This window comes from Lycorma delicatula, chromosome 1 (genome assembly GCF_047948215.1).
Source record: "Lycorma delicatula isolate Av1 chromosome 1, ASM4794821v1, whole genome shotgun sequence".
Lineage (NCBI taxonomy): Eukaryota > Metazoa > Arthropoda > Insecta > Hemiptera > Fulgoridae > Lycorma > Lycorma delicatula.
The window spans coordinates 262,685,754-262,712,032 of NC_134455.1; the positions used below are offsets into that span (position 1 = coordinate 262,685,754).

Here is a 26,279-nt window from a genome sequence, read left to right on the forward strand (position 1 = left end):
AGGATCACTTCCCAGACTTGCCAAAGGATCAAAAACAATGATTGAGCTCACACCCAATCTCGACTGGAAAAGATATTGAGGGAGCCTACTACATGGAAAAAGTGGTAACAACATGGTAAATCACAACTGACAGAGAACAGATCAACCTGTATGAACTGTAGATCATTTTGGTCGTAATTGAAAACATATCTTATAGGGAAATATCTAACTAAGGCATATTGGCTGGCCTCGACTGGCAAACTACGTTTCCCGCAAAATCAGTCTCAGCACGTATGAATATGAAGATGTAGTTTGTACAAATAAGAGATATAACACTTCCACTGTACAAATAATAAATGGATGCAGTAGTTTCACAGATTATAGGAAGAGAATAAAATTAACTACTCAGTGACACACTGTAGAAGCACAGGGCCATAGGTCAAGAAATACAGTCCTTTTGCATACATGTAAAGACTCCATTCTAACACACTTTAACTCTGTTATACATTAATTCATCTTAAACTTCAACTGTGGGCTTTATGAAACCAATTTTAAGTTTTCTTTTTAAACCATCTCAAAAAAGCTGAAGCTGGATTAAGGTTGGATTTCAGTTTTTTTTTGTTTTTTTTTTAAGCAATTCAACTATGACAAAACCTAATTTTAATTGTGGAAGTAACTCCTACTTGAAAAAAAATTGAGCTTCCCTTTTTGCAGACCCAAATGACTGTCTGCAAATCTTATCTCAATACATTTATTCAGTTTTGATCCTAAATTGAATAAATTCCTTAATTAGTACAGGGATTAAAAATAACAAATATTTAGCAGTTACATGAGAGTCTTAATTGAGGTAGAGCATGAAAATTCAATATGTTTGCTTACATATTTGCAGAGAATTGTAAGATATACAAAGATAAGATGACTGAGTATTCTTAATTAGTTAAAGTAGAATGGAAGAGTAAACTTAAGTCCAAAAAGTTGTGTAAGCATTCACAACTGAAACCTGCAATATGATTTTCAATAGAGAAAGCAGCACTATTGCACATAAAAATGTATAGAAAATTAAAGTAAACATATGTGATAAATGAAAAAATTATGAAAAGGTTGAACAAAAAACTTATTAAGCAGTCATTAACATTAGCAGGAAACAAAGATAAAGGTAACTTTGACCTCTCCTAAACTCAACGATACATAAGAAAGGACAGAAGGTGTAAGGAATGGACAAATGAAGCAAAAATTAGGTTTTTGAAAGCCTAATCATTCATACACAGAAAGAGGTATGAAACATGGTATAATGAATAATTCCTTAATTCTTTTTCATATTTTTAACAAATTGTACTGAAAATCAAAATTCAGTAAAGATGTTAATCACAAATTTCTATTGCAACATATTTCAGGATTTGCCCTTAAGACAGGTATGGCCAACGTACGGCCCACAAAAAACTTTTTGATAAATTGTCATGGGAATATTAAAAAAATTGAGAAAAAAATTTTACTAAAACAAATATTTGTTTTCCAATGAATGAACCGACCCCCATCATATATTTGGCATTCTTATATTCCATTATATAATCTATATTTGTAAATAATATATTTTACTTTTTAATGTATTATGCATCAATTTTTATATTTTTTTAACATTTTTAAACTTTGTGATTAAAAATAATTTTATTTTTCCATGCATAAATGTATTTTTCTATGCATAAATAAATACATTAGATATATGTCAAGTATGGAGGAAAAAGATTGTAGTGTAGTTGACATAAGATTATTAGTTCTTTCCTTTTTTCTGTGTGTTTGATTGTAACTGTAAGCAATAATGCAACCTACAAATATAACTATTTTATATTTTCTGAGAGGAACTATTTATACTTTGTACTACATATAGTAATAAATTATTCAAAAAGTACTAAAAAAATTATTTATTATTTACTTCATAATTTTTATTGAAAAATAAAACTTGAAAAACTCTCCATTTAGATCATAAGAAGTTGTCAAAACTGTGATCAATAAAAGGGGAGTCACAGTCTGATCTGTGAATTGAAAGATGTCAAAACAGATGCAAGGTCATAATAAAAATATTGACAAATCTTTTAGGGTTAGATGTAGGCATGGTTGGTTTGGAACCCATAGATCAGAAGAAGGGCATCTTTTCTTCATGGTGTTGGGATATAAATCATAAAACTATGAATTTTTCATTTGAGCAAGGAAAAGTACAGTTATATGGAAACCACTATGTAGATAGCAACAAATTAAATTTTACAATGTAATAAATTTTAATATATAAAACATTATTAATATACTTATTCATATGTTAAAACATTTCATAATAAAAACAATTTAATGTAATTTTTATGTACAAATTTAAGACATTTTTCATTCATAAGATGTATTTATAGGCACTTGACAAAACTCTTTGATTCAATGGCTCGACTGAAATTTGTGCCTGGTGAAGTGGAGGGAACACAAAGTGCACTTGGTATGTTTGCTAAAGATGGGGAGTATGTTGAGTTCAGCCATGATTGTGACTGCAGTGGACCTGTTAGTAACATATTCTTTTTATTTATTATTAAAATTTACTAACTTTTTCAGTATATAACCTGAAATAAATTTATATATTTATAATAATTCTATTATTATAAAGTAGTTATTTTACCTTAGGCAGGTCCTTTGAACCAAGTCTCCCTATTCTCCTTTATTCTGAACTAAATTTTTAAGACTGGGTACTTCCATTTTATTTTAGATTATGTATTTTATGCTTTTCTTCATAATTTTTATTAAATTAGTGTAATTTTATTATATTGTTTTATAATTATCTCATTTGTAAGTTTGTTTTATGAGATAAATTTTTTCTTGAAAAATAAATTGTTGAGTTTTGACGAGAAAAATTCTTTGAAATCCTATACTCTAGGAGATCCTGCGCTTAATTTCTCAGGAGAGTAGTCCTGAGGAGTTAACAGGAATGTTTACCATGTTTTGTTGATTCTTGGGATTTTTTTTGTTCATGTCTCTATTTTTATCTTGTTTTATAATGCTCGATAATTTATGAATGGTGGGTCTTTTCACTGCCAGGAAAGGTTTTAGGTAAATATATACTATGTGTGTATATGTGTGTGTGTGTGTGTGTGTGTGTGTGTGTGTGTGCACGCATGTTTTATGGCTGCAAAGAGAATTTTCTTATGATGTTACAAGAAATTTAAATTAATGGCATCTTAAGTAAATTAAATTTTATCCAAGTGCCAATGTGGTGAGGTATGCTCAGCTAGTAAGCCATTCTGTTTGTAAAACATTATAAAGAAGATAGAGTGTTATTATATTCTGATGACCTTAACATTATTGGTATTTTAGTGAAAGTATTAAAAGGTGATGTCCTTATTAGGACCAGTGATTTACTTTTAAAACTACAAAAATTTCAATGCATTTATACTAGCATGCATCTCTGTATGTTTAATAACATGCAAAAATGTATTCTGGTATGAAAATTGATATTCCAAGGAATGAAACTATTAGAAGATCAGTAAGAAGAGATGTTGGCATTATTTATGTTAGAATCAACTGCATTATTACATCACCATCTGTGTAAAGAGAATTAGCATAGAAAATGAACTTTTACCGCAAAATTTAAATGATATCAAGTAAAGCCAGTTTCAGTAAAAAATAAATATGTTATCTTGACAAGAATAAATTCTTTTGAAATGACTATGAATAGACAGTAGATTTAATAATTCATTCCTTTTTATCAGGAATGGAAAATCTATCTTAACTATATAAATTGAATTGCTTGGTAACATATAGGTAGTATCAGATTGGTATGTAACATGGAGCAAAATTACAACTAAAAGTTTAACCGTATATGAAGTACTTTCTTTACTTTGCATGTAATATTTTTATTAATTAGTTTTTATTATTTGACTAATTATTATGCTCAATACTGCTTGGGAATCATCATCTGAATTTCTCAGGAAGAGGAAGCAAACAGAAGATATTATTACATATAGTAAGAAAAATGATTTGTAAAACATTTAAAAATCTAAAATTAATGATATTTCCTTCAACATTTGTTTATAAAGAAGTTTAATTGTTTTTATCTTAAAAAATAAAAATCATCAAATAAGAATTGTTCATTCTTTTTAATATTTTTTAGCATATATTTATATTAATAAGCATATCTTTCTAATTTTACATTCACAATTTTTAATCTACTGTGTATTTCACCTTGTTGTTTTCAACTTTGCTTTCATTTTCTAAAATCTCAACTTACATTTTATCATTGTTAAATTGTGATCAGAATCAGCATCTTTCTAAATTTTTAAAAGCCATAAATTATAAAAGAAAAATGGAACAAGTCAATTTCTGAAAGTCCATATAACAGAGTTATTTAAATGAAGGCAATCTTATATAGAAATATCATATAAAATTAAAACAAGCTATAAACAATTTTAAAAATGTTTTGGAATTTTAATTTAATATTTTAAATTTAAAAACTCTATAACATTATCATAGAATGTCTTTTGCCTTTCCTGATAAGAGGTAAGTTAGGTAGTTACAGAATGTATGATTAGGTTTTAAGTTTAAGCTCTAGCCAGCCTCCTTGGCATGAGTTATAGCGTCTCAGCCTTTCATCCGGATGTCTGGGTTCGAATCCCGGTCATGCATGGCATTTTCACATGCTACATTGTCATCCATCTCACTCATTCTCTGAAGCAATACCAGTCCGGGTGGTTCCGAAGATAAAAACAAAAAAAAAAGTTTAAGCTCTGATTCCTCTAGGAAACAGAGCTGCATAACTCTTCTGTTATGCAGAATCACTTGGAATTGTCATTTTGACGTACTTTAAAAAGCCGTTGTTCAACTTGAAGTAAAATATTTTTTATTACCCTTAAATATTTTTTTCTATTTTCAATACTAAATCTTAATTTTACTCTGGGTTTATTCATCATCGTAGGTTGAGGTATGGTTAAATAGACTGCAACAAGCCATGAGGAATTCTATTCGTCATTACTTTGCTGAAGCAATGGTCAGTTATGAAGAAAAACCTAGAGAGCAGTGGCTGTTTGATTATCCTGCTCAAGTTTCACTTTGTGGTACGCAAATTTGGTGGACAACTGAAGTAAATATGGCATTTGCAAGACTTGAAGAAGGATATGAAAATGCAATTAAAGACTATCAAAAAAAACAAGTAGGTTGAAAACATGCTATCAAGGTGGATTTTGAATTTTAGTCAAAACCTGTTTATAAAAATTAAGACAGTTTTTTGTTTATTTTCTTATTTATTCTGTTTTTTAACTTTTATTAAATGTTACTACTCATAATATCAATAACAGATATGACTCATAAATTGGAATTATGCAAGTATAATACAAAACTTTATTAATTATTACTTTCTATTTTTATTTCATTATTTTATAGAACTTGATATTACAACTGGAATAGTTTATAAAAATTGTTGAAAATGACATCCTCCAACATCAATACAGTATTAGACACATTTCAACTTGTTTTCAAACACTTTAATCAGCTGATATACTGAAATATCTTGTACATATGCCATTATTGCATTTTTTAGTTTGTCATTCATGCGTAGTCTGTTGCGATACACTGTTTGCTTTGCTGTCCCCCATAGAAAGTAAACTGGTTTCTGATGGGGCAATGGTGCAGGTCACAAATTCCTTGAAATGAAAAACTGTAAGCTGTGTGCACTGTGGCACCATCTTGTTGCAACTTACTGTGATTGATTTCCACTTCTGTTAACTAAACTAATGAAGTTGTTAAAACAACACAATAATGAACGCTATTAACTGTATTTTCAAAAAAGATTGGATCCACAATATACATTTTACTCACACCGACCTAGACTCCAATTTTCGCTTCATGTAAAGATTGTTCGTATAATTTATGGGGGTTAAGTTGTTGACCATAGTTCAGTATTTTGTGAACTAGCATACTCTCCCAGATGAAACCATGCTTCATCAGTACAAAAACATAATTTCAAGGATATCTGTGGTCAATGAAACATTTAAACCATTCTCAGGTTTCAGTTTTTGAACACACATTATTTTGTAGGGGAAAAGTTTAATTTCTTTTTTTACAGCTTTATGTCTGGTAGCAAGTTTTATATCTTTCTGCCATGCTAACTTACATATTCACTTTGATGGACTTTTAGCCATAGCATCTAAAATAAAAAGCAGCTTCTGTTTGTTTAGTTTAGGTAATCTTACACTTTGATCAGCGTCTTCAACAGAGCCTGTTGCCTGAAAGTTTTCGATTAGAGTTCGAACTACATTGCGGTGAGGAGCATGAGTATTTGGAAATATTTTAGAAAACTTGTACTTCACCAAATCCGTATACTTGCCACCTTCATGAAAGATGTGTTCAACAAAAAAAAATGCATTCCTCTACAGAAAGAACCATTACTTTTCTTGCAACTTTTGATTCTAATAAACGAAATGAAGCACTTTCAATCACACTCAACAACTGACGCCTTGCCTTATTATTGAACAACACCCAACGTACTTACAGAGTAATGAACCTAATGCTGAAAGAATAGAATTACATACTTCTAAAGCATACTGCACAGCAACTTTCTGAACGCACTATTTCTATTGTAACAGCAGCTTTTACAGGCATTTAATGAAGATCTTTCAACATTCACAAAAAAAAATTTTAGATTATAAATCATATTTGCAACTGAATAAAACACCAATAATGAAAATTTGTACATAATGTTAAAATTTGTCAACTTTGTATTATACAAATAAATTAAAAAACTAACAATATAAATAAATTATATACAAATAAATATAAATTATAATTATATAAATTATATACAATTATTATTTCAAATTGATCATCTTCTCCAGATGATGTAGCACTCCTAATTTACTATTACTGCAGCACAATGTAAGCAAAAATATTCATTGCTTGTTTTATAGCTAATATTTTATAACTGCATCTCTGTTCTTTTGTTTCAGCTTGATATAAGTACATAGTTTTCATATGTCATTTGCAGAGACAGTGCTACTACATATTCTGCTCTACTTGTAATTAACGCCTTCAATTTTTTTTTTTTTTTTTTTTTTTAGTTGCAACAGGAATTCCTTTTTTCATAAACCTACAAGCTAACTTGATGTATGCTTAAGGAAATAGGTGCAGCAGAAATAGTCTTTTTCAACAACTTGTTTATTTTGTAAATATAATTAGATCATTGATATAGCTGTATTAAGTTTAGGAAAACAGATAATAGCTTTGTATTTTTTGCTACACTAAAATAGCACACACTTTATCAATAACCTTATTTACATTTTTCATTTCTTTGTAAATTGTATCATCAATGAAATGATATTTATGTTTAGGAATTTTTTAGAAAATACAGTGCTAAAGTATCAATGTTTTTAAAAATACATTAGAATTCTCAGGCCCTTCTTTCATATAAAGAGGAAGTTACTGTTAATTCTTTGTCTGATCAGTTATGATCCCTCAAATCAAATCTTTTAAAAGATCAAATGTCAGCATACCAGTTGCTGACTATTGTATTTCTTCCAGTCAATTATAATAGATTTATTCAGCCAGTCTTTTAAATTTACAGTTTTAAAATTTTACAATTTTATTCACAAAAGCTTTCTTAAATTTTCCAAACAGCAACAAGTCTGTTAGTGTGGATTCATTTGTTATTTGTTAATTCATTCATTTCAGTTATTATGATCTTCAACTAATACAACAAACTTGACACATCAATCAATTTTTTGAGGCTGATTTGTTGTAGTCTATCTTTCTGATCTTTTAATATAAACAATATATATCTGTTACAACAGATAAAATTTCATATTCTTTATAATTAACACATTTTCCCCACAATATGAAGTAGTAGAGGAACAAAAAGAACTTTGATGTCAATTTTAAAGATGTCAAATTTAAGATATGTACCTCTTAATTACTTAAAAAGTGATGAAAGATGGGTGCTGAAATGCATTTGTACAATGAGTCTCACAACATCGTAAGGAAATATTTCAAGGGGAGAACTTAAAAGCAGTTTCGAAGGTTGTTGCAGTTTGAGGGAAAAGCTATACTTGTAAACTTAAGACGTGTAAAATGAGCAGTTTCCATCAGTTTTTGACATGCTCAAATCATTTTATTTCAGACTTAAAATTAAATGACTCAGGAATGTATTTGGACATATGCTGTCATTTTTTGTAGTCTATATGTGAATTTAAAAATCTGTCTAATATAAGGGCAAACATATGTTTCGGTTTGGAATAACTTATTTAGTTATTCTAACTTGTCGTTTTCCAGCATCATTTTCAACACCTGAATTTAAGAAGTTATTGTAGACTAATACTTTTTGTAGTAAGTCCTGAAGATCATTATCATTAAGAAATGTACATAGATTAATGTTCATAGATTAATGTTCATAGATTAATGCACAAATAAAATGTATAAAAAACACGTGTAAAAATTACCATTACTGAGACACAAAAGTAAAAAGATTTTAAACAATTTTGTGTGCAATAATGCTATATGAAAGTAAAAAAAATATTATTAAACAAAAACACATATGTACAGACCTCACATATGAAGAAAACTAAACTTGTTTGGTGGGTAAATTTGTTTGTTGTTTAGTTTAAGTAAATCTATCTATTTACCCAAAAAATAAAACAAAAGATTCAATACTGATTGATAAAAGAAACTATAACTGTGATCTACATTGTACATAATATACAGATGTTGTTGCTGCTGACTGTAAGACTGATGATGATATTGAATTAATAGTTGACCCCTGTAGGGTTTTCAACAAAATTTGTCTTACGTGATTAATTGGAACATATCAGTGAACAATTAAGGCAGCTGAACTTAATGCTACCATACCAATAAAAATTCACATACTGTGAAGTCCAATTATCATTCTGCCAAAATTTGTAAAATGTTATAAATAAACTGTTATAACATGCATATCTGCATTCAATAATACAATATGTTAATAACATGCAGTTTAACGTTGTATTTTATCTCTACAAATCAGCATAATGTCAATGAACTGGTTTTTAACCGTAGTGAATTTTAGCAGATATTAATGCCACCCTCCTCTATGAATCATGAGACCTTGCCGTTGGTGAGGGGGCTTGAGTGCTCAGGGATACAGAGTAGCTGGACCGAAGGTGCAACCATATCGGAGAGGTATCTGTTGAGAGCCAGACTAAGGAATGATTCCTGAAAGAGGGCAGCAGCTCTTTCAGTAGTTGTTAGGGGCGTGAGTCAGGACGACTTAAACGGCCGTATCAACATCACTCAGTCCTCTGAGTACTGCGCAGCTGAAAGCAATGGAAAACTACAGCTGCTTTTTTTCCAAGAAAATGTGGCTCTGCATTTTCACATATACAATAATGGAGGCGCCTTCCTTGGTAAAATATTCCGGAGGTAAAATAGTCCCCCGTTCGGATCTCCGGGTGGGGACTACTAAGGAAGGGGTCACCAGAAAATTAAAAAATAACATTCTACGAGTCGGAGCGTGGAATGTTAGAAGCTTAAAAAAGGTTGGTAGGCTAGAGAATTTAAAAAGGGAAATGGATAGGGTAAACGTGGATATAGTAGGAATTAGTGAGGTTCGGTGGGAAGAGGAAGGCGACTTTTGGTCGGGTGACTTTAGAGTAATTAACTCAGCGTCAAATAATGGGCAGGCAGGAGTAGGTTTCGTGATGAACAAGAAAATAGGGAGGAGAGTGGAGTATTTCAAGACGCATAGCGATAGAGTCATTGTAATAAGGATAAATTCAAAACCTAAACCGACAACGATTGTTAACGTCTATATGCCTACAAGCGCCCATGATGATGATGAGGTAGAATGTGTATACGAAGAGATTGATGAAGCAATTAAACACGTAAAAGGAGATGAAAATTTAATAATAGTTGGAGATTGGAATGCAAGCATTGGAAAAGGCAAGGAAGGAAATATAGTGGGTGAATACGGGCTGGGCAAAAGGAATGAAAGAGGGGACCGACTTATAGAGTTTTGCACGAAGTATAATTTAGTAATTGCCAACACCCAATTTAAAAATCATAATAGAAGAATATACACTTGGAAAAAGCCAGGCGATACTGGAAGGTATCAGATAGATTATATCATGGTTAAGCAAAGATTTAGAAATCAACTCGTTGACTGCAAAACTTACCCTGGAGCAGACATTGATAGCGACCATAATTTGGTGATAATGAAATGTAGATTGGGGCTTAAAAACCTGAAGAAAAGGTGTCGGATGAATCGGTGGAATTTAGAGAAGCTTGCGGAAGAGGAGGTAAAGAAGATTTTTGAGGAGGACATCGCTAGAGGTCTGAGTAAAAAAGATAAGATAGAAAATGTAGAAGAAGAATGGGAGAATGTTAAAAAGGAAATTCTTAAATCAGCAGAAGCGAACTTAGGCGGAATAAAGAGAACTGGTAGAAAACCTTGGGTTTCAGACGATATATTGCAGCTGATGGATGAACGTAGAAAATATAAGAATGCTAGTGATGAAGAAAGTAAAAGGAACTATCGGCAATTAAGAAATGCTATAAACAGGAAGTGCAAACTGGCGAAAGAAGAGTGGATTAAAGAAAAGTGTTCAGAAGTGGAAAGAGAAATGAACATTGGTAAAATAGACGGAGCATACAGGAAAGTTAAGGAAAATTTTGGGGTACATAAATTAAAATCTAATAATGTGTTAAACAAAGATGGTACACCTATATATAATACGAAAGTTAAAGTCGATAGATGGGTGGAATATATTGAAGAGTTATACGGAGGAAATGAATTAGAAAATGGTTTTATAGAGGAAGAAGAGGAAGTTGAGGAGGATGAAATGGGAGAAACAATACTGAGATCTGAATTTAAGAGAGCATTAAAAGATTTAAATGGCAGAAAGGCTCCTGGAATAGACGGAATACCTGTAGAATTACTGCGCAGTGCAGGGGAGGAGGCGATTGATAGATTATACAAACTGGTGTGTAATATTTATGAAAAAGGGGAATTTCCGTCAGACTTCAAAAAAAGTGTTATAGTAATGATACCAAAGAAATCAGGGGCAGATAAATGTGAAGAATACAGAACAATTAGTTTAACTAGTCATGCATCAAAAATCTTAACTAGAATTCTATACAGAAGAATTGAGAGGAGAGTGGAGGAAGTGTTAGGAGAAGACCAATTTGGTTTCAGGAAAAGTATAGGGACACGGGAAGCAATTTTAGGCCTCAGATTAATAGTAGAAGGAAGATTAAAGAAAAACAAACCAACATACTTGGCGTTTATAGACCTAGAAAAGGCATTCGATAACGTAGACTGGAATAAAATGTTCAGCATTTTAAAAAAATTAGGGTTCAAATACAGAGATAGAAGAACAATTGCTAACATGTACAGGAACCAAACAGCAACAGTAGCAATTGAAGAACATAAGAAAGAAGCCATAATAAGAAAGGGAGTCCGACAAGGATGTTCTCTATCTCCGTTACTTTTTAATCTTTACATGGAACTAGCAGTTAATGATGTTAAAGAACAATTTAGATTCGGAGTAACAGTACAAGGTGAAAAGATAAAGATGCTACGATTTGCTGATGATATAGTAATTCTAGCCGAGAATAAAAAGGATTTAGAAGAAACAATGAACGGCATAGATGAAGTCCTACGCAAGAACTATTGCATGAAAATAAACAAGAACAAAACAAAAGTAATGAAATGTAGTAGAAATAACAAAGATGGACCACTGAATGTGAAAATAGGAGGAGAAAAGATTATGGAGGTAGAAGAATTTTGTTATTTGGGAAGTAGAATTACTAAAGATGGACGAAGCAGGAGCGATATAAAATGCCGAATAGCACAAGCTAAACGAGCCTTCAGTAAGAAATATAAGCTGTTTACATCAAAAATTAATTTAAATGTCAGGAAAAGATTTTTGAAAGTGTATGTTTGGAGTGTCGCTTTATATGGAAGTGAAACTTGGACAATCGGAGTATCTGAGAAGAAAAGGTTAGAAGCTTTTGAAATGTGGTGCTATAGGAGAATGTTAAAAATCAGATGGGTGGATAAAGTGACAAATGAGGAGGTATTGCGGCAAATAGATGAAGAAAGAACCATCTGGAAAAATATAGTTAAAAGAAGAGACAGACTTATAGGCCACATACTAAGGCATCCTGGAATAGTCGCTTTAATTTTGGAAGGACAGGTAGAAGGGAAAAATTGTGTAGGCAGGCCACGTTTGGAATATGTAAAACAAATTGTTAGGGATGTAGGATGTAGAGGGTATACTGAAATGAAACGACTAGCACTAGATAGGGAATCTTGGAGAGCTGCATCAAACCAGTCAAGTGACTGAAGACAAAAAAAAAAATTAATGCCACTTAATTACTGTAAAATTGTTAGTATAAAATAATTGTGTAGGCATATTACATGTTTATGCTAGCTTTTTAGTACATCTTCTATTGATTTTTGTTTCAGATAGCACAGTTAAGCACACTTATTTCATTATTATTGGGTGAATTAAGTAAACAGGATAGGCAAAAAATAATGACAATTTGTACAATTGATGTTCACTCTCGAGATGTTGTTGCAAGACTTATACAAGCTAAGGTTGAGACTTCAAATGCTTTTCAGTGGCAATCTCAGCTAAGACACAGGTATTAATAAAAGTTAATAAAGTGAGTACAGGGTAAATGCTAATATGCATTTTTATTTATTAAACTTTTAGATATTTTGTGAGATTTAATGACATAGTCCTGGTACCTTTGTTATCTAATCATGCTTGTGCTACAGTGTTGCTAACCTTACTCCAAACATCTCACTTTCTAGATATGACAGTTTTATTATAAATATCAATAATGTAAATAAGAATTCTCGATAAAAAGACATAGTATAGTATTATATAGGAACTTAAAAGTTGATATGCAGATACCAGGTAATCTGAATAGTTTATTACGAATACTTGGGTGAGATACTATACAGAAAATTGAATAATGAATTAGGAATGCAGAGGAGAAATGAATTTCTGATGAATGTTAATGCACAAAAGATTTAAAAATAAAAGAACGTTATGAACTAATCTATAAAATTTATAAACAGTAACGTATAACTAGAGAAATAGTATTATTAGTAATATTAAAGAAATTCCCTATAGAGGTGGCAAAGTATTACACAAAACAGGAGTGATACTTAAAAGATAGAAGGAATATAAGAAGTAACTATAATAGGCCAAAATAAAGCTAAATGATCTTCTCTTAGAAGCAAAGGATGAAATGAAAAAGATAAAGTAGGAGCAGAAATCCTAAAATTGAAAGATATACAAGTAATAAATGATATAAAGAATGGAAAGGTAATAGGATTAGAGAAGTTGCCAATAATAGCAGTTAAAATGTTAATGAAGGATACAAGTGACAACAAAACTGTAATATTCAACAGTGGAATTTGGTTTGAAGACTTCTTAACATGTTTACTGCAGTATTTTTTTTTATACATCTAATTTTTGTGCATTACAAATCTCCATTGTCCGATATTTGCGTTTCCACTTGTGTGTTGTAGGACATCTGTATCTTATAAGCCTTCGCTTCTTCTAATACTGTTCAGTCAAGTCATTGATTAGAACTTTTTTTAAATTTATATTCAAATGGTGCGATACCAGTTACTTACATTTTTTTTTGTTTTCAGTCATTTGATTGGTTTGATGCAGCTCTCCAAGATTCCCTATCTAGTGCTAGTCATTTCATTTCGGTATACCCCCTACATCGTACATCCCTAACAATTTGTTTTACGTATTCCAAACATGGCCTGCCTACACAATTTTTTCCTTCTACTTGTTCCTCCAATATTAAAGCGACTATTCCAGGATGCCTTAATATGTGGCCTATAAGTCTGTCTCTTCATTTAGCTATATTTTTCCAAATGCTTCTTTCTTCATCTATTTGCTCCAACACCTCTTCATTTGTCACTTTATCCATCCATCTGATTTTTAACATTCTTCTATAGCATCACATTTCAAAACTTCTAATCTTTTCTTCTCAGATACTCCGATTGTCCAAGTTTCACTTCCATATAAAGCGACACTCCAAACATATACTTTCAAAAATCTTTTCTTGACATTTAAATTAATTTTTGATGTAAAAAAATTATATTTCTGACTGAAGGCTTGTTTCGCCTGTGCTATTCGGCATTTTATGTCGCTCCTGCTTCGTCCATCTTTAGTAATTGTACTTCCCAAATAACAAAATTCTTCTACCTCCATAATCTTTTCTCCTCCTGTTTTCACATTCAGTGGTCCATCTTTGTTATTTCTACTGCATTTCATTACTTTTGTTTTGTCTTGTTTATTTTCATGCGATAGTTCTTGCGTAGGACTTCATCCATGCCGTTCATTGTTTCTTCTAAATCCTTTTTACTCTTGGCTAGAATTACTATATCATCAGCAAATCGTAGCATCTTTATCTTTTCTGAATCATCTTGTACATCTTGTACTGTTAGTCCGAATCTAAATTGTTCTTTAACGTCATTAACTGCTAGTTCCATGTAATGATTAAAAAGTGATGGGGATAGGGAACATCCTTGTCGAACTCTCTTTCTTATTATGGCTTCTTTCTTATCTTCTTCGATTATTACTGTTGCTGTTTGGTTCCTGTAAATGTTAGCAATTGTTCTTCTCTGAAGTATAGTGTTTGTGTCTGTGTATATGTGAAGTATAAATTTATTTTTGGCAAAAATTCATGGTAATTGTTTTTGTTATTATCAGCCTTAATTTCCTTGCAGTCACTTATTTAAAAACAGTACCTTAAACTACAAGAGCTGCTATTAATGATATAAAAATTACAGTAACAGACTGTAATTTGAAAAGAACTGCTTACTAAATAATAGGTAGCAGTAGTTTCCTACTGTTGTTGGTTAACTAAACAAAGATCAAGTTTCATATCTGTTAAGTCAATGAAATTAGTAAATAAGCTTAAAGAAAATAAGCTGAATGATAACAAAACAAAATGATTAGTTATGAAAAATTATTGTTTTCACTTTATCAGCTTAAGAAAAAAAATGATAGTGTAAGATTTTTTTTTATAACACTGATACAATTAATTACAGTTCAAAATATCTGCTACTGTAAATTAAAAGCCTACTATTAGGGTGAAACATTCAGGTTTAGTCATAATAGATTTTCCCAGTTGAATTCAGAAATTATTCAAAACCTTCACTGAAACAGGCCAGCATTCTTATGTCTGATAAAATGTTAGATATCAATAGAAATGCCTGTTTGTACAAAGAACCTGTGTTTTAACTACTGTGAGTTGTTAATTCCTTGAGCATATCAGATTAGTACAGTTTTATGTTCACTGACATTGTTCTTCTAACATATCAGAATAATCAATGTAGGGCTATTTTTCTTATTTATTTATTTGTTTACAGCCTCAAACATGAATTTACCATATTGTTATTTTGATTAGGAGAATAAGATGATTATTTATTTGAAAAATTGTTTCTTTTTTGTTCATAGATTGCTGTAAATCAATATTCAGTTAAATTAGAATACTTAGTAAAATTAAGAATTACAACTTACATAATTCATTATTGACAATGAATAAAATATATAATATTTTGTAATCTTATAGATGGTTAATCTGAATTACTTGTGCACCACTTTAGTGGTATTAGAGTAAATTTATTGCAAACAATAAATATTACTACTTATTAGAATAATAAAGATATTTCATTTTGAAATATTTTGTTGTAATCTAAAACAAAATTGGTGGCACTGATACGTAATAAGTTTATTGCTGTTATTTTTTCTATAAACAATTGAAATGAACTGTTTTCCTTGTCAATAAAGTCATGAAAAACCATTATGAAAAATTGAGAACCTATTTATTGAATTAATACATGACTACATCAACTTGAATGTATGTATGATTTATTAAATGTTTTATAAGAGTTATTTTTACTTCTATATGTTTTCAGGAAAAAATTACTGTCTGAAAGATTTTTTCCAAAAAAAAACCAGCTTAAGAGTTTACTGTTACTTTAACTATTACTACAATAAAAAGGTATATTTATTATTTACAGATGGGATGAAAAGGAACAAGATTGTTTTGCCAATATCTGTGATGCTCAATTTCGATATAGTCATGAATATCTTGGTAATACACCACGACTTGTCATAACACCTCTTACTGATCGTTGTTATATAACTCTTACCCAGGTAATTCGGAGTGTTAAGTTTTTAGTGAAGTAAAAATACCTAAATAAATGAAAAATAAAGGTAGTATAAAAAATTGTTTAAATTTTATAAAATCTACTTACTTCCCTAAACACTATAGTTGTCAGTTTTTTATTTATGCTTAAATTATTTTTTCTTGTTTATATATTTTTTTGCATTTACATATATTTTGATATATATTTTTCATATATTTTGTTCTCGCATCACTTTCATGTTTTGCAGTCAAACGTGAGGGGAATGTTGCGGGAGCAACAATCATACCCATTCCATACAACTCATGTACAAGAGTTACCACCTGATTTTGATAAACAGATGAAATTCTCTCAATGGTTAATTAGAAAATTTGATCATCATTCTGTTTTCCTAAGTAACATTCTAATTACTGATGAATCATGATTTACAAGAAATGGCACTGTAAATTATTGAAACGCTCACACTTGGGCAGAAGAAAATTCCCATGAGACTGCTACAAGTCATTTCCAGTGCCCTTTTTTGTTAATATTTGGTGTGGTCTTCTTTATGATAATCTCATAGGCTCTTTTTTCTTAATGCCAAGGGTCAATGGAGAGCGGTACTTGCATTTTTTGCAAACAAATTTGATGGAACTCTTGGAAAATATTCCACTTGCAGATATCCTTTTCAGTGATGAACACCTGCTCATTATTGTTGTGATGTGATGAATCATTTAAATAACACATTTAGTAAGCAATTGATTGGTCGAAACCGATCAGTAAAATGACCACCCTGATCCTCCTATCTCACACTAGCAGATGTTTTCCTTTGGGATTGGATGAAATCATTAGTCTATTCCACTTGGTTGGCAAACAAGAAAAATTGACACATTGTATAATAGAAGCTGTAGCTGCTATCATGAATAATAACAATAATGCTATGCTAAGGCCAGCATGGATTCTCTGAGCTGAACTCTGCATTGAATGGAATGGCGGCCACATTGAGCAACTGCTTTGAAGAAATGTTTGCAGCTTTTTGAAGTAATCATTTTGATAGGTAATAAGTTTTAGTAAAAAACCAAAAAGTTTGTGAATTTAATTTTTTAAAGCATATTTTATTCATTTCTTTCTGTCATTGAAGAGTTTTCTATTTGTTTCCATGTACTTTATGTTGTTCAATGATTGATGAAAATTGTTCTGTTTAAAATCATATTACTTTTCCAATCCAGTTTGTGTGTTTTGTTTCTGATTAAAGTTGAACTTCTCAAATTTGTGCTTAATTTTAACAAATATTATATACAACAATTTCTCCAGAAATAAATTTCCTACAAGGTTAACTAGAAAATTTTATTTGTGAGGTTGAGATCCGGGATCACTTTTATTCAATTTCTTAGATAAAAAACCGTGAGGGAGCACCAAATTTACTCCTTGATTTGTACCTAAGAATTTTTGTATGATTAATTTCACAGATGGAGCAGAAATCAGGGCTAAATGTTTTGTGAGCTGAAACTCACTAACCAACTCTTTTCTGACCTATGTTTATATGAAATTTTTTTCCTATTTTTGGCTTTAAAATCACCTTCCAAGAGATTGCCATGTAATTTGGAATCACTGTATATAATAATAACAGTCACAAAAGAAATAATTTTATCAAATTTTAACATCTGTCCTAATGTTGGAAAAAATATTATTTCAACATTACAAGCCATTTCACATTACCTGTTATGTTATTAAAGTTTTTGATAAAATTAAAATCTTATATGTCAAATGCAATATCCTAACATAAACAATGGCATATTCTAATCTACTTTCAATAACTATAACAAAGAAATAACATTAAAATTGCAGATATTTAATTGGTATAGGAAAATTCACCCCAGTCTAGCAAAAAAATGTTCACGTCTCTAGAATTATTAACGTGACAAACATATGGAATTTGAACCAGTTTCTTTATAAAACATTGATGACTGAAATTAAAAATCATCTGCTTGTATAGAGTAACCAAACTTTTGGAAGGTACAAAGTAAGAATATAAAAATAATTATACAATCACCAGTAAGGAGCAGGAAAAATAATCAGGAATAATAGGAGAGGTGTGATGAGGAGCAGGCATGATGTTCTTAAATTCTGATTGATTTGAAAAATACAATACTGTTTTGGAAGCATGATATATTTGATGTGCTGGACTTATAATGCTACAGTTTGCACACATACCTGTCTCTGCTTTCTTTGATATGGTAAAAATATTAATCTTTTTGAAATCTGGGGATATTTCTCCATTCTATATCTACTCTTTATAGTCCTTATAAGCATCCTAAAATTGTATTAACTCTCTTCTCTCCCAACAAGGTCTTCTGGCAGGACATGATGCATTTTGGAATTTCCCCACAGTGGTTATCTACTTGATATTACATTTCAGTGGTTATTATGATGTTATATTTCTTATAATTATTTTTAATCCTACATTTTTACATTTTTCCTTCAGTTAATCTTTCTTCACAGATTTTTATCATTATAGAATTAACTTGTTTTCTTATACAATACTATAAAGTAGCTTCATCATCTTTTGTGTTTTAAAAATGTCTTCTGTTTAACATTAATTATTATTTGTTTTATATTGCATCTGCTCTAAGCTTGATAAATTCTGGGAATGAAGCTTGTTTTTTAAGTTGTAACTAAAAGTTTTTCTTCAGTTTATAGTATTTCAACATACACTTCTTTACCAAGTTGTGCTCAATTTAACACCATAAATATGTTGTTTTTTTTGCAATTTGATTTTATTTACAAATATAATTTAATCAGGTTTTACTAGGGTAAAAAGAAACTTACATTTTTACCTTTTTCCTTTATTTTTTGTGTTTTAAACTGTTTTGTTGATCCATTCCCACTTAGTCTAAAATTCTGTAGACCCATTCATATTGGTAAAAATTCTTACAGTTACTAAATTATCATAATTACTAAAACTCCTGTTTGTATAATTAATAGTATACATATATATATATATATTTTCTTTCATTACACTATATATATATATATATATATATAGTGTAATGAAAGAAATTCATATGTAGCACATGATTGTCTACAAAATCATGTGGTATGTCTTCTGTTCCGTATTAACTTCTTAGAAAACTTAATTTAGTATATTTTTTGCTGAAAATTTGGTTTGCAAACACCATAAATTATTCTTGGAATGAAACATTGAGAACAAACAATATTATCAATAATTGAAATCAGTAAAATTTGGGTCACTTTTTTCCGCTGTAGTGTCTTAAGCTGTTGCGTTAATTTTCTTCTCTAATAGAAGGTATTGCTTCATAAGGAACAATTTTCAGTCTCACTAAAGTCTTTTCACAAATTGGAAAGTTATCAAAAAATACAAAAAACTATATCTAGAAATTCTACATTGAGATTTACTTTTCTGGTCTGTTGGCTGGTAGATAATTAAAATTTAAAATACTTTTTAATGATTAGGTTTATTACATCAAATTCAGATTTGATACAACTCAAAGTTATTTAAAAAGCTTTTTGAAGTAGGAACCATTTCAAATAAAACGTAACCCACCTCAAGCAGTAGGGAGTTAATATTTTTAGTGTTGGTTTTGTATAGCATAGCTTGAAAAAGAAATAAATTAGTTCTTAGATAATAAATATATTTGATATTAATTGTAATTAATGTTTTAATGTGAGTTAAAAAGGATCCAGATAGAGAATAGATTCAGTGCATACCTGCTTCTGTTTTGGAAACAAAAATAAAAGCCTATATAACTGTGATAAATTGTCATTTCGCATCAGGTGACAAATTCCTAGTGAACATGCCTGGCGACAGGGGAAACGTGCACAGAGCCATATGTGTAGTGCAGGATGTGACTGGTAGGCCCAAGAAAGAGTTCTCTCCTTAATGTGAGTTACATCATAGTGAACAAGAGTAAAATGTTCAAAACCAATTGTTAGGTGTAGTTTTAAATTTGGAACAGTGCTGGATTGGGTTGCCGAAAACGGTTTTCATTCTGGCTGTATATAGAGTGCTAACCAGAGCTGTGGCAATTTAGGTGAAGTTTTACCATGCCAGACCTATGCAATTCTCTGTAAGTACCCTGGGGCAGTCACATTTGTAAATGAAAACTAATTTGCAAGTAGTAGTGACCTAAGATTTGTACCCTTTCCAAATTAACTTATGATGTTCAAATTTAAATTCAGTAAATGGAGTGTGTGGTAAATAAGACACTTGGTAGATACCAGACTTCACGTGAGTGCACTGTATTCCTAAAGGTTAAGTTAAATTTGGATTTTTTTCACTAATGTAACCCAAGGGGCAACTCTTTTATGTTTTGTCCTCTGTACTGATTACAGTGTGGTACTGGTTAGGGTTATTTTTTATTTTCAATTGACTGGGGCACATCTATTTGTATATTGTAACGTAACCTGATAAAATTGATTGATTAGTCAACTAATATTTAGGTCATATTAATTTATTCTTTTATAGCAAGATACAGGACTTGGAGTGTATACTGCAGATTACCCATTATTATTATTATTATTATTATTATTATTATTATTATTATTATTATTATTATTACATTAACATTAATCTTTCTGTAATTTGATTTTATTATTTTATTAGATTTATTCCTTGTTTTTTAGAATAGTTCACCTTGGAACAAGTGTACACGCTAGATCACATTAGTTGATAGTTAGATAATTTAATTCATTTGTGGTTGTTTTTTGCCTTTCCAACTGCCCAATACCTTTTCATTTTTTTCTGATGTCACTTTCCTTTGTTCTTCAGAAAATTTGGCTCTGTTGTTTTTGTGCTTTATAGCTTCCTTTTGTTTTCATCTTTTAATATTCTCCTTAAAATCTCTCTCTTTCTTCTGTTGTCTTCAGTTATTTTAGATCTTGGGATTGTCTGAACAGTTTGTCTATAGTTTTTTTACTCGAAGAAATCAAAAATTTGCTTAATTAATCTACTGTTATTCTTTCTAAATATATGCGAGTAAAATATGATTCATCCTTTCCTTATTGTGTGGGAGTTTTTTATTCTAGTAAAAGTCTGCTGTATGGATTAATTTTAACTGATTATTTTGAAATTTAGGACCAAAAATTTTTCTTATAATTTTTGTTTCTTTCTTTTCTAAATTTTCTAGTAGACCTTTGTTACACAGTTCTAGGGTTTCTGCAGCATAAAGTGTTTCTGGCTTTGTCACAGTTTTATAATTTTGAAATTTCAAGTTCCATGATAAAACTGTTATATGTGTTTTTCGTTACTCGGAAAGCTAATTCCATTTTACTAGCTGTAACTCAATGATTTTATCTAAAGAATTTGCAGTTGATCCACTTTCTGAGGTATTTAAAATTATCCACTTATCTCTCTCTCTCTCTCTCTCTCTCTTTCTCTCTCTTTCTTTCTTTCTTTCTTTCTTTCCTTCTTTCTTTCTTTCTTTCTCTGTTTTCTTCTTTTTTTATTATTACTTATACTAAGAAAATTTGGGCAATCTTTATCATTAGTCAAAATTTTACTTTTAAAGGAGAATTTTAATCTAATTTTAGCAGACTATTTTTCTAGTACCTTTATTTGTTTTTAGCTTCTTCCAATTTTTGGTTTATAGTGCCATAATAACTGAAAGTTAGAAGAAGGACCAAAGAAGGACTGAAAGCAAGATGGTTAATCTTCTGTAGTTCCCAGTTTTATTCCATTATTTTCATCTAAATTTTTATTCCTTCTCAACCACCATTTCAAGAGCACAGTTGAAAAATTGTAAAAATTAAGTCCACTGTCTTCCTGTCTTACACCAGTTTTGATGAGAAAAGGATCCGATAATTCTCCCAGTAATTTTACTTTCCAGTAAGTGTTATTAATGTTGTTTTGATTAAATTTACAGTTTAGTTATCCAGACTAATTCTGTTAATGTTGAAAAAAGTGTTCTATGAATATATACTTTTTGAAAATCTGTCAAAATACAACATATGTTATAACTTTTATTTTTACAATAATCCATAATATTTTTGAGGTTGAAGATTTACCCTGCAGATGAGTTTTCTTAAATCCACCTTGATATTCACCCAGTTGTGGATCCAGTTGAGGTTGAGCATGATTAAGTAAAGCTTTAGATAATAGAACTTTGTATGCAACCATTAATACCAGTTTACATACTTAAACCATTTATTTATTTAATAGTTGTTTTTGTGTTATGTGCTTTTTTCCCCATCTTCATCTGAAGTCTTAGTGGATAATATTTAGTTAATTTTTGTTTAAATGTTTTGTAGAAGTTGTTTGAATTATTTTTATCAGTTTTCGTTTGTTTGGTTTAAAAGTTCTTTCTCATTATTTTTCTTGACTTGTTTTATCATTTTACTGACTTCTTTCCAGATCTTAAGGAAATTTTGCCTTTTTCCTCATTTTTGTTAAGTTCACTTTTCCCAGGCTTTTTGTCTGATAATTAAAAGGGCATTCTAACATCAACCATGCAAGTTTTTTTAACATTTTTACTTGATTCAACACTCTGATTTTTGTACTATTTTGGCTGTTATGTTTTCCACTTTTCATGTTTTAAGTCTTCTGTTATTTTGGAAAATTTGTCACCATTTTGTAATAATCTCTCAGGATCAATTGTTTTAGTCTGAAGTTTATTAGATTTGCGTTTTGTTCTGAGGATTACTTTATATTTTATTTTCGAGGGGTAGTGATCAGAATCTAAATAAGTACTTTTTAATACTTTAACATTTTGAATCTCTTTTTGCCAAACTTTTAATAGCTATGTAATCAAGTTGAAATTCTCAAGATCCAGGTTTTCTGTTTGTGTGGTAGTTTCTTAAAACCTGTGGACTTTAAAATCAAATTATATTATTGGCAAATTTCTATTCATCTTTCTCAGTTTTTATTGGTTCTTTGTGAGTAGGTTATTCTACAACTACTTCCTTAAATTTCCTCTCTTTACCTATTGGTGCACTAAAATCTTCCAAGAGAGTAATATGTTATGATCTGTAAAATATCATCTAATTTACTCCAAAGCAGTTTTACTTTTTTCTTTGTTAGTTTCATTTTCTTTATTAATAGATGCGTGTGCATTAACTATCATTTAAATCTTAAATAGGATTTTAGATGTACGTAAGGAAAGTTTTTCATATAAGATTCAAAGATTAGAATATAATTTCGAATTTTGTTTATGATGAAACCAGAACACACATGTGGTGTGTTCTTAATTATTCTTGCACCTTTTTTGCCTTTATAAATTCTGAAACCTTCAGAGTGAAAAACATATTCCTTCATAAACCTTGTTTCTTGTAGAGATATGATAATGTTTTGATTTTTTAGATTGTCTGTCAGATGTTTTAATTTTTCTGCTTCTAAAAGTGATTTACATTGAACGTTTCAATAAACTTTGGTTTTTTAAATGGTTTCCAAATCACTCTTTTCAATATTGTGTGAGGTTGTAGATTTCCCAGACTCCAAATATTTGCTTGCACACATTTGTTTGGTGGATTGGGTACTACCTGGGGCAATAATGTTGTTAAAATCACACATATTCATAATTGATAACTTTTTTGTAATTTCTGAAGAAATTACAGAGATACAACCAAGGTTGTAAACCTTGGAGGTTCAAGCCAAGGTTGTGCGGCTGGCCTTTTAAAATTTTTTTAACATTATGAATTTCTTTTTGCCAAACTCTTTAATAGCTACTTGAACGTGGGAAACAGACACTGACCATCCGCCCCCTGATCTGGGAACAGATGTGGCTAGATTTTTGATTACGGTGTTGGTCCCCAGCTGGTATTTTATTTCTCACCTAAGCTGCATATCTACAGAGCTTTGTCCTACCCGCTATCTGGGAATGTGCCTAGTAGGGGGCAGTGACCCTCTCAGAAATATTCCTTGTTTTAATATATATAAAACTATAATTTTAGGTTGTGAATTTTTTTTCATAATATGTATGTAAATTTTTCCCATATGTATTGTTTCCTTCGAATAAGTAATAATCAGTGCTATACCTTAGTGATGGATTTAAGTGTAAAATTAATGAAATACTAAATCAAATATTAATTTGTGATAATTGATAAATAATGATAGTTAATAATCGCCGTTACTGATTGGTATTTCGAAAAGTTAACTCCACTAACGTTGTGAATTTTTCTTAGTTTTGTTTGTTGGATGGATAAAATTAAGATAATTAGCTCTATTTTTATTATTATTATTAATTTTTATTATGTTATATACCATTGTCGCTAATGATATCACAGAAAGACTAAATGTAAAAGTAGTAGAAAAGTGGAAGTTCTGCCACCATCCAAGTTTTAGATGTCAATTTGTTAATGGTAATTAAGTATATCGACCCCTCAGTGGTCTGCAAAACTGCTTGATATTCCGACTTTGCCCAAATCTTGAAATACCTTGGAGGATGAAAGGGCAATTGTTGAAAAGTAACAGAAATTAAATTTGGATAGGTTGTGTGATGTGTGATCATGCAGCCTTGTATAAGTGGGGTCGATGTTAGATTACGAATAGTAGTAAGCATAGTAATAAAATCTTTGTCAATGTGGGTTTTATTGGCAAAAAAAAAACTTATGACTTCCCTTATATTAGGGAGGAATTAAATTTAGTAATTTGCTCAACAGATATTTCATTGACAAACCTACCCCAACTGGATCACCCTGGCATTACAGTTCTAACAAATCATTTTATATTTAGAAAAGTTTGTTTACATATCAGTTATAATTTTTCTGTAGATTTATGTGACATTTTATTTATTATCCTTTTAAAATAAAGTAAACTTGGCAAGGTCAATATGTTTAATAGCTTTATTAATAATCATAAAACATTAAAAACATCCTATCACGTTTACTTTTCGCTTCTGTAACTGTTATTAGTTTTAAATAAATAATTTAATTTTTTGATCCTGGATAAATCTGAAACTCTCTATATGACAAGACTGTATCACTTGGAACATCTCAGAAAACGGGGTAAAGCAAAAATATATCTTGTCAATTGCCAAAGAAAGTTTTCTAGACCAGTTCTTGTAGATTGCTTAATTTGAATAACATTAGGAGTTTTTTACTGTATGCTGGTGGTATTTAATAGTAACCAATGATCATCAGTTGTCATAACTTAAAAAAATTATCCACTTGGTTTCAGTTTAAATGAAATATTACTTAAAATTCAATAGAAACCAAGAATTACTTGTAATAAAAATTCCATGTATTATATTCTAACTGGAATTAAAATCTTTTTAAATGAAATATTTTTGTTAGATATTCTGTGTCTGTGAATATTTAAACTAGTTCCTATTAGTATATCTTTCTTATTCTTCTTTGCAGTCATTACATCTTGTGATGGGAGGAGGTCCTGCTGGACCTGCTGGCACTGGTAAAACAGAAACTACTAAAGATCTTGGTCGTGCCCTTGGAATAATGGTGTACGTTTTTAATTGCTCTGAACAGATGGATTATAAGGTAATTGATCATGAAATCGCATTAATTAATTTTTGTTAAATTTTGTTGTCTTTTCTGATTGTTCAAATAAACAGATTTATATTTTATTTACTGTAACAAATGTAGTGGTTTCTGGTACATGAATATTGGAGGTATAACAAATTTACTGGTGTATGATGGTCATTAAATGAGACTTAGTATTATTGTGCTGAAACGACATTAGTATCTTTGACACTCTGCTGGCAGAAATCTGGAATATTAAAGTAACATGATGTGAAGTGAGCAATGAAAAAAAAAATAAGCTATGAGGGAAAAAATTATTTTTAGTTTATTGCTTGATAAACTGATAATCACTCCTTTACAGGAATGATTTAGTTATGGTGGAATGAATAAGTGGATGAAGATTTTCTGTAGTTAACAGAATTTCAAACAACTTATTGCAAAGTTGGAGAACAACTCAGATTAACTAAGCTGAGAGAAAATTTCTGAGACTAATAATGTAGAGAAAATTATAAGTATCAGTGTGTAGTTATACTACATCATTTGCCAAAACCATACATTTATATTATGGTGTTGAGCTCATTTTGTATTCTGGGGGCAAATTTGAATGCAAATTGTGTGGGAAATGTTCCTGACAAAGATCATCTCACATAATATGATTTGATTTGGCCTATGTAGTTTCTCCATGCAATTATTTCTTATGAACCTATTTAGAACAAAC

At 30.2% G+C, this 26,279-nt stretch overlaps 1 protein-coding gene across 1 annotated transcript in view; it reads left to right on the forward strand.

Annotated features, from left to right (window-relative positions):
* The window catches only part of Dhc93AB (Dynein heavy chain at 93AB), a 493,152-nt gene that overhangs the window by 217,455 nt on the left and 249,418 nt on the right, over positions 1–26,279 (forward strand). Inside the window, exons 30-34 of the mRNA XM_075354875.1 lie at positions 2,376–2,517; positions 4,922–5,155; positions 12,434–12,612; positions 16,028–16,163; positions 25,445–25,579. Coding sequence (XP_075210990.1) covers positions 2,376–2,517; positions 4,922–5,155; positions 12,434–12,612; positions 16,028–16,163; positions 25,445–25,579 — 826 coding nt within the window. The remainder of the gene's footprint in view (positions 1–2,375; positions 2,518–4,921; positions 5,156–12,433; positions 12,613–16,027; positions 16,164–25,444; positions 25,580–26,279) is intronic.